Here is a 10,074-nt window from a genome sequence, read left to right on the forward strand (position 1 = left end):
CAGCAGGCCCCTCCCCTTTGTGTGTAACCAGGAGTGGAAATGAATCTTTTGTAAAGATTTTGGCAAGAACAATTGAAATCAAGTTATTGAGATTAAGTGAACAAGTTTGTCTTCCATTTGTAAACATTATGACTGGTCCTGATAATTAAGTCTTTCTGATTTAGTTTTCTCATTTATGAAATGTATCAAGTAGAACAAATGTGTTGACTCATTACATATCTATAGGTATTAAACACATTATCATTTATGGAAATTCTAGGTATTTATTTTCATAAAGAAATTGCTCAAGAATTTGAAAGGTAGTGAACAAAGGCTAACACACTACTCTCTTCTCTGACAGCTTTTGAAGAACTACTGGCTCGAACATTATGCCAAGAACTCAGTAAACCCGGGGGTAATGATTTTGCTGGCATGTTGTACATTGTCCAGCACTTGTGGTCAGTTAGCCAGCTTTCCTCTGAACCTACTTAGAACTCGATTGCAGGCTCAAGGTAAGTTGTTTTCTGTTCAATGAAGTAATGATAACTAAGTTATAGAAGTATATTTTCAATGAATTAAAATTAATGATAAAAAAGAGTAGAAATGATTACTACATCAAAATCTTTGACTTATAAAGTATGAATCTAGAATTCATCTTTTACTGACGAGCCTTTTGTGGTTTATAGAGTTTATGACTTCCCCCACGTAGTGGTTAGAACCCTCCCTATGCCCTTACTGCTGAGCTCTGTAAACGGGTTGTAATGAGGTACGGCCACATGGAACAAGCAGGAGCCCGGTGGCGTAATGGCTTTCATGTTGGGCTGCTAACTGCACGGTCAGTGGTTTGAACCCACCAGCTGCTCCAAGAGAGAATGGGGAGGCCTTTTACAGCCTCGGAAACCCGCAGGAGCAGTTTGACTCTGTCCTGTAGGGCTACTGGGACATGGAATCAGCTCGATGGCAGGGAGCTAGAGGACAACAGATGCAGTCCTGCTGTCTGCACAGTGACTGCACATGGACAGGGAATTCCCCTGCTTCTGCTGTCCTGTGCTGTAGGGAGCACTCAGTACATTTGTGAAAGTGAACTCCATTATTGATCTTCTGATAAATTTATCTTCTGATCCATGTAGAATCAGTAAAGACAGGGCATCTGCTTTATTGCTTCCTGAGTGAAATAGTAGTTACTTGGATATTAAGAAAATATCTTTATCACCTTTTGAGAAAAAAAACCAGCCACATAGTTTTATTATTATCTTCTGAGTAAAATATTTAAGGAATCATGTGGTAAGTAATATTCTTATACATTCTTCCATTCTTTTTTCATTAGATATTAAAATTGAATTTCCATTGTAATTCAGATGACAAATTTCTGTATCCATCCAATTGCCCACCCATATTTCTATCAAATGATGTCTTTCATGGTTCCTAAAGCTCCTTTGAGGTTCTTAATGGATTATATCTTAGTATTTTCTGTAATGATATGACTAGCCACTAATTATATATGGCTATCAAAAGTTTTCTATATCGCTAGGGCATCTGAGGAACAGAACTTTTAGTTTAATTTTGTAATTAGAATTTAAGGAACTCTGCTGGCACAATGGTTAAGTGCTTGGCTGCTAACCCAAAGGCTGATAGTTCAAACCCACTCAGAAGCTCTTTCTGAGAAAGACTTGGTGACCTGCTTTAGTCAAGAAAACCCTATGGGGGAGCGCTGCTCTGTCACCAGTGGTCTCTATGCATTGGAATTGACTTGGTGGCACCAGTAAAAACTTTAAATTTAACAGTAAATAAATAGATGTAAATATATAATGCCTGCTGTATTAGACAACACAGCACTATTATATAGGTGTGTGTGTGTGTGTGTGTGTGTGTGTGTGGAGAGATTCTGAAATTATTTAGACCTCTATAAATTCTCTTTTACCATTGGACTGTGTTAATGTATATACATTGTATATTGAGTTCTACCACTTTTTCTCTCATTATATAGCCCATGTGAAAGGAGGACCAATAACTTCCATGATTCATCTCATTCAAGAAATATATCAAAAAGAAGGAAAAAGGGGATTTTTCAGGGGTATTACCCCAAATATCATAAAAGTGCTTCCTGCAGTGGGCATTAGCTGTGTGGCTCATGAAAAAATGAAACCCATTGTGGGATTAACATAGAAGTGAAATATTGCATTGTGTCCTTACCACAATCACCTAATTGTATTATAAAACCTTGCTTGTAAAGAAATATTTATCTTTCCATAAAAGGAAAGATGACAGAGTTGATGAAAAATTTTCCCTTTGTTTTATATATTACAAAATCTCTATATTAAATAATTATTTTGATAAAGTTCCTTAATAACTTAAAATCCTTCTTATCCACAGAATTCCCACAATTCTCCTTTAAGTCTACCTTGAAATTATTTTGTGATTGAATTTAGATATCCCACACAGTAACATAAAATCTTTGGTCAGTTGTCACAGTTTATGCTAACCAGTTTGTATATAAATCCTTTTTTAAAAGCTGAGCTTGAAATGTTTTATACACTAAAAGAAAAATCAGTGCATTTAAAATTGATATTTTACCAAATCATTGAGTCTGTTTCTCTTCTTTAAGCAAAATGGAAAGTTTGCATAGTTTGGTAATTCCTTCTGTAAAAATGAAGTGGTGGTGTCTGACCTCTTCTCACCTCAAAAGGGGAAGAAGGTTCAAGACCAACAGCCTAAGGATGATGTCAGAGGTGCCTCCAGCTACAACCCAAGAGCTCATTCTGATACTGACTCTATCACAGCACGAGGGTCCCTGCTGGGCTTGATTCAATGCAATGGCCACACAGAGCTCACGACATAACTCACGATTTTGGATTTGTCAGGGAAGTCACAGGTTGTAAGTCATGATCAGAAAAGACTCAGGATGCAGTTCTGTGATCAGGATAGTCTCTGGCCAGCAGCGCCTGCACAGGCACTCCTCCTGCTGGCTGCTGGTCTTTCAGCCCCAGGATCCCTAGGGCTCCTTCCTGCTTAGGGAGATTTTACAAAGCTCCTTTAGTTCTCTTCATAAATACCCAGAGGCTCCACTGTAGCAGTGAATCCTCTGTCCATAGATGCTCAGTTCTAACTTGATGGATCGATAAACATAGCTCCAGCAAGTGCCAGGGGGCAGCCCACACAGCCCGCCAGCCTCTGAGCTGAAGGCACTCTGCTTTTTTGCTATGTGGATATGGAAGCTCAGTGCGCCGTCTCCTGTCAAGTTTCCTGGATCTGCTGCCACCATTTCTCTGTTGCAACCTTGACAGAGCCATTATTCTGAGTGCTTTTGCAGGTATGTAATGGTGTAATTTGGCAGTTATTAATTACCCTTCATTTCGTGATCTGATGTGGATGTTATCCATTCTCAGACACTGCAGAGTTCACATATGGACTGGTCTTTGTAACCTAATTATGTCAATAAGAGAGGAGTGGTGTATTAAATCAATAAGCATAAAATGATCAAATTGCTATTAAGTTTCTACATGCTTTCTCTCACTCTCTGACTTGCCTTACAGACCAGGCATCTGAAAACTGCAGCTGGCAACCATATGTACATACAAAGTTTCATTGAAAGAATATTATTCAGATAATGGTGATTTCATTTGTTTGTAAAAATATATTTAAGGCTCTCAAATGATTTTTAAATTGTTATGAGGAACCGGATTGGCTCTTCCGTCTTAAAAGTTTGTCAACCCCTGCACAAGAGTTGGAAACAGACATAGGTGTACAAAATCCGCTGTGCTCTGGGTATCAGGGATACCCAGTCAGTATACAAAAGAACTACTCTGAGCTCTTGCTTAATGTAGGTTCTTCATTAGTGAGTGGTCCTGGGATTCGCATTTCTGATAAACTCACAGTGATGCTGATGCAGCTTGTCAATGGACCACAATTTCAGGAGCAAGGCTTAGAGTAGCGGTTCTCAACCTGTGGGTCTCGACCCCTTTGGGGGTCAAACGACCCTTTTCACAGGGGTTGCCTGATTCATAACAGTAGTAAAATTACAGTTATGAAATTGCAATGAAAATAATGTTATGCTTGGGAGGTCACCACGACATGAGGAACTGTATTAAAGGTTGCTGCGTTAGGAAGGTTATAAACCATTGGCTTAGAGTTTGAGGGCTGTCACAAATGACTGTGACCCTCTCAGTGCTCTTTTGAGCTAGAAACAAGAATTCAAATTCCCTTTACTCATTTGTAAGCAACACCATAATCAAAGGACAGACCAGTTTCATGCCTCCAGAGAGCTTTGTAGTCCCTTCCTCAGTCCCCTGCCCATGACAGTCAATGCTCCTTTGTATTTCCTAGAAGGCCATATAAATGGAGCCAAACAAGATAGCCTTTTGAATCAGGTGTTTTTCACATGCATTGTTGCTCATATTCATAGTCTGTTTCACTTTATGGATGAGTAGTACTCCACTTTATGGATATAACCGGATTTATAGATTCACCCATCAAAGAACATTTGTTTTCTTGTGTTTGGTGATGACAAATGAAGCAGTACAGATCTGCTACGAACATTCCCCTGCACATTTTTGTGCAAACATGTTCTCAGTAAAGATGTTGACAATCTTCTGATTGCTGTAAAAAAGAAGAAAGTAAAAGAAGTGAGTCTAGTATGATTTCAAATAGAGAGTATTCATACACATGTTAATGAAGTTTGAAATCTAGCCCAATAGAAGGCAATAATTTTTGATAAAACTAGAACTTGAGTGTAATGAAAGCAGATAAATTGGTTTCAAGATGATTCTAGTAATGAACTCTAGATTTGCAAATGTCTTAAACATATAAAATGTTACAGGAAGCCAAACAAAATCCACTGCCATAGAGTTGATTGTAACTGATAGCAATCCTGTAAGCCAGAGTAGAACTTCCCCTAAGGCTGTAGACCTTTCCAACAGCAAACTCCTCTTTCTTACACACAACATGGTGAAGGTGGTAGGTGCAGAGCCAGAGTGCCTGCCTTCTGCGGGAACAAGTGGTCTTTGGTGACTCAGAGCCTGCTGAGAGAACCTAGCCAACAACTGTACAGGAATGCATGGGAGTTTCTGGTAAGTAACTGTGGATAACAGATTATCACAATTACTGACATCTCCTGTGATGGGCAAGTTAGAATACTAAGACCTTACACACACCAAGTGTAGCAGACATTGTGTAGGGTGACTCAGATAGTCATGTTCTTCTTGTCTCTGAGTCAAAGCCATGTCTCAAGTGTATCTAGCTGAAACATCAAGGTTAGTCTAATGTCCCTTTTATTATCTATCCTTGTGCTGATGGAAGTTGGGTCCTACCTGCGTTGTAAACTCCATGCCTCTGGACTAGACCCAGCTTGATACTTTTCTGAAACCATGCCAGGCACTTGCTTTGATTTGTCTAAGATCATGCCAATTACGTTGTTTTTTAAATAACAAAGTTGTCCTCTGTTTACTACTGTTCACCCAGATGGGACGGGTGCTGATCATTTCTCAAAAGGCCCTTTCATTTCTTTAATGGGTGCTCACAAACAGAACTCCTCTGTGTCTTAAAACCAAATTACATTCCAAGGTGTGCAGCCACAGATCACTAACCCCTGCAGTTCTCGTTGCTAATAGAAGCCAACTCAGGATCCCTGGGGCCTCAGTGGTTGTGCACCGGGATGCTAACCTCAGACTCATCAGCTGGAAACCAGCAGCTGCTCTGCTGGCCAGAGCCTCAGACACTGGCAAGACCAGTTCCAGCCTGTCCCACGGAGCCACTGTGAGTCAGAATCATCTCCCTGAGTTCTGTGAGTGGAAAAGTGAAGTGAGTGTCTTGCGGAGTCACAGGAAAGCGTGAGAAAACGGTGTGAGACAAGCCAGACATGCCCCATTTCTCAGCAAAGAAAACCATCTATGGCCAGTTCACTAAGGGTGATTCTTCAAAGCACACTCCAGGTAGGAAAACTGGGTTCCCAAATATCCCCCACCATATGCAGACAGTTTGGGCCTGAATGTACCCAGTTTCTTTTTTTAAAAAATCCTTTAATTGGGAGCTCTTACAGATATTATGACAGTCCATTATTCAATTAGATCAAGTATAATTGTACAATTACCACCACCATCATTTTCAAAACATTTTATTTCTTCTGGAACTCTTTGATTTCAGCTCCCCTTTACCCCCCCTCCCAGGAATCCTTAATGCTTATAAAGTTATTATTATTATTTGCTATATCTTACACCATCTACTGTATCTGTTCCCCTACAATTCTGTTATTTGTTTCCCTGAGTGGGGTTAGAAGTTCATCTCTATTATTGATTCCCCATTCCCCCTCTTTCGTATCCCCCAGGATTTTTTGCTCTCATTACAATTTCTGAGGGGTTTATCTGTCTTGGATTTCATGCCCAGAACGATCTTCATTATACAAATGAATACTTGCAGGTCTAGCAAGCTTAATACGATCTAACTGGAACCATAGTACTAAGGGGAAGAAATTAAAGAACTAGAAGACGGCTATGGGTTTCATCCGTGATATAACTTCCCTCCCATCTAGTCTTTCTGTGAGGGACTCTCCAATATCTCACAGGTGGGTTTGGGGGTCTCCACTTAGCCTACGTTTCTTCACATCAATTTGATGGGTTGGTTTTGAACTTCTGATACCTATTCCAGTCCATACCTCATGATCACACAAGTTTTTTAACCCGTTTTGAGCCTTTACAAACATGGAATCAATAACGTTAGTGCTCAGATTTAGTTTCAGATTTCAGACTCTAGTTCTGTCAAAGGGCCCTCACTGCGCTTCCTGGAAGCAGCTTCCTGAAGCTGAAACTCACAAACGCTGGGGACTCCCTCTGGTCCCTGCACCCCTGACAGCTGACCTCCCTGAGCCCCCCGCTCCCGCCCCCTCTGCGGGCACCGCCTGATCCGCCTGCCAGCTCCTCCCCGGCAGCAGCGGCAGCAGCGGCAGCGGGGCGGGTGGGGTCCCCGAGTAGCCGCGCCCCTGACGACGCTCCAAACGCCATTCCGCCGCCGCGGCCCCTCCCAGGCCGGCTGGAGCCTTCGTGCGAGTCCTCCAGGGAGGTGACCAGGGCTCCGCGGGCCTGGGAGCTTCTCTCTCTCGGTCTCTTTGTCTCTGTCTCTCTCGCGGCGGGACCATGCTGCGCTGGCTGGGGACCCTTGTGCTGCCCATGGCGGCCTGCCAGGACGAGCAGCAGCCCACGCGCTACCAGAGCCTCTTCCAGCAGCTGGACCGGAACCGCGACGGCGTGGTGGACATCGGCGAGCTGCAGCAGGGCCTCCGGAGCCTGGGCGTCCCGCTGGGCCAGGACGCCGAGGAGGTGGGCCGGCAGGGAGGGGCGAGGATCTGGGGACACTGCCAGGACCAGGGCGGAGCTGCGGCTGCGGCTCGCGGGGCGCCGTCCTGGAGCAGCAACTCGGCCCTGGGGCCCGTGGGTGGGAAAGTCACCGGTCGTTTCCCCGGGAAAGCTGTGCTGTGCCCGCTTTCAAATGCCATCCCTGGACCGCCACCCGTGGTGGGCAGAAGCCATCCCCACTGCACCATCTGCATGCCAAGTTCATCAAGCCTTGTGAGCCCTGGACTTGGCAGGGTCCCATGCTGTGCGGTAGGGCTTCCACACTGCACCTAAGGGACATTCCTTGTGCCACCAACTAGTATCAACGATGGCAGAAAAGAGCAGCCAAAAAAAAACATGTTTTCCCCATCTTCCTGTTAATGAGGAGTGTCAACATTCCATTCATTGAGATTATGAAGATAGAGCCTTAAGTACATACATTGATTGGAGTGGTGGCCTTGTGCTGAGCCTTCTTTCAATGTCTGCAGCCTATGAGTCACTTTCATTGTGTGTCTGAAGTTCAGCGTCCTCAGCGGGGAGGGGAGCCTTGGAACCTGTCCAACCCAAGGGAAGCTTGAGAGCATCAGGTGGCATTCCCTCCCTAAAGAGGGAAAGTGACTGGGTCCCTAACCACACCAGACAACAGCTGTTTCTTTCCCAGCCTTCAGTAGTGATATGACACCTATGCAGTCGACAGGTTTTATTCCCCCTTGAGTCACATAAACGATACGCTTTTAGAAAACTGTCTGTTTCCTAATATTTGCTAATGACTCTATAAAAATTCTGGTTGATATTTCCCTTCCTAACATATATGTATATAAATTTATATAAACATAAACACAAATTCATATTTCTTCCCATCAATCATGCCAAATTAATTCTTTGGAAGCATTACTTCTTGAATTTTTGCTATCTCAGTATTTCAGTTCATGAATTTCTACTTTCTTTGGGGTTATCTCATCTGTGCTTTTTCTAATTTCTTAGGATGAATTCTGTTATGGATTGAACTGTGTCGCTCTACCCCCACCCTCCCACCCCATGCCCCACCTGTGCCCCTGCTCTGAGCCCTGGTGGTGTAGTGGTTACATGATGGGCTGTAACCGCAAGCTCAGCAGTTCCAAACCACTGGCTGTTCTGAGTGAGAAAGAAGGGACTGTCTACTCGCTTAAAGAGTTACCATCTTGGAAACCCACAGGGCCATCCTACCCTCTCTACAGGGCCACGATGAGTTGGAACAAAGTCGATGGCAGTGAGTGTTGAGTACCTTTGGTTATCACCCCACTTTAGAAGATATATGTTTTTGTTCTATAAGTGGTATAATGTTAGCATAGCATGTGTTTTGAGTCAATCTCTTTTGAGTTATAAAGGGATCAGATTAAGGGAGCCACTACAGAGGAAGATATATGCAACGTGACTATCTGCAAAGAACCAAGGAATGGAAGCTGAGCAGCAGATTAGAAGGAAACTTGGAGAGGCAGGCAAGGCCAGATCATGAATATCATTAAGGTCTTCTAGGTGGGTTAGAGTTTGATTATAGCAGAGATAGGAGCCCTGGAGCCCTGGTGTGTGGAGGATACTCATTGGGCTGCTAACTACAAGGTTACTTCAGAACCAGTAGCCACTTCTCAGGAGAAAGACGAGACTTTCTACTCCCGTAACGATTTACAGTCCTGCTTTGTTTTATGTAGTCAATCTGGGTCAGAATTGACCTGATGGCATTGAGTTTGGTTTGAAAAGCCCTTGAAAGGACATCTGCAAGAGAGGGACTTAAGCAGATGCGTCACGGAGAAAGACCAGCCTGGTGCTCTGTGGAAATAGGTTGGAAGAAGACATGGCATTGATGTAAGACTGGGAAACAGTAGACAATGAAGCACCTGGAAGTGGGATTATGAGGTCAACCTCTATGGGGGACAATTGAAGAGATGCAGGGTAATATCAAGCATTGGGAAGACAATATACTCAAATTTCTAGCAATGAGACACTTCAAGGGAAGGTTTCAAGATACCAGTTTGCATCCAAGATAGAGATACTCACTTTGAAGTGAAATCTCTCTATATTTCAATCTGATTTGGTTTTTCCAGATTTCAAAGCTTTTGCAATGAATTCAACATGTAGGAGAGAGTACATTCTATTTAAACCCTTTAGACCTTCTATGGTAACAACATAGACTATGAGTAGAATGGAGAAAATTGGCATAAGGACTAGCTAATCCTTTGTAGATTGTTCCAAACTTACCCCAAAATGGGAAATCTTAAAACCAAATGAAAAAAACAGTTGGAAATGCAATCACTACAAAGTTTCTTCTATGAGCTCTTTTGCTACGGATTTCCAAATATCTTTATTTGGAAATCGGTGTTTCAGAAAATATAATATTCCAATTAAGTTCACCTAGGACTCACTAATTTGAGAATAAGAAATGAGAGTGGGATGTTGTGTGCTACAAGGAGATTCAAAATTTAACCTGGTGTCCCTGGTGTCATCATCGGTCATGTGTGAGCCTGAGAGCTACAAGGTCAGCAGTCCAACCCCACCAGCTGTCCAGTGGGAGAAAGAGAAGACTACCCCGTCTTGAAAATATTTACAGGCTCAGAAATCCCAAGGAGCAGTTCTCCTCTGTTCGGTAGGTTCAGAAAGAGTCAGAACTGACTCCATGGCAGTTGGTTGGCTAATTTCCCTACAGCCCTCTAATGATCCTTGGTGCTTTTTGGAATATTCTATCCTTCTCTTCCTTCTATTTCTTTGGTTTCATCAAAAGCTACACCTAGATATAATA

At 42.9% G+C, this 10,074-nt stretch overlaps 2 protein-coding genes across 2 annotated transcripts in view; both read left to right on the forward strand.

Moving 5' to 3' along the window:
- Positions 1-2,166, forward strand: part of LOC101646855 (calcium-binding mitochondrial carrier protein SCaMC-1-like) — a 61,796-nt gene extending 59,630 nt beyond the window's left edge. Inside the window, 2 exon segments of the mRNA XM_013003885.2 lie at positions 226-491; positions 1,967-2,166. Of these exon segments, the coding sequence (XP_012859339.1) occupies positions 226-491; positions 1,967-2,145 (445 nt within the window). The 3' untranslated portion in view covers positions 2,146-2,166.
- A 4,827-nt stretch (positions 2,167-6,993) lies between these two features.
- Positions 6,994-10,074, forward strand: part of LOC101638545 (calcium-binding mitochondrial carrier protein SCaMC-1) — a 128,643-nt gene continuing 125,562 nt past the window's right edge. The window contains exon 1 of the mRNA XM_045292122.1: positions 6,994-7,286. Coding sequence (XP_045148057.1) covers positions 7,104-7,286 — 183 coding nt within the window. The 5' untranslated portion in view covers positions 6,994-7,103. The remainder of the gene's footprint in view (positions 7,287-10,074) is intronic.

This window comes from Echinops telfairi, unplaced genomic scaffold (genome assembly GCF_000313985.2).
Source record: "Echinops telfairi isolate 266 unplaced genomic scaffold, ASM31398v2 ScPeMD7_443;HRSCAF=831, whole genome shotgun sequence".
Taxonomy (NCBI): domain Eukaryota; kingdom Metazoa; phylum Chordata; class Mammalia; order Afrosoricida; family Tenrecidae; genus Echinops; species Echinops telfairi.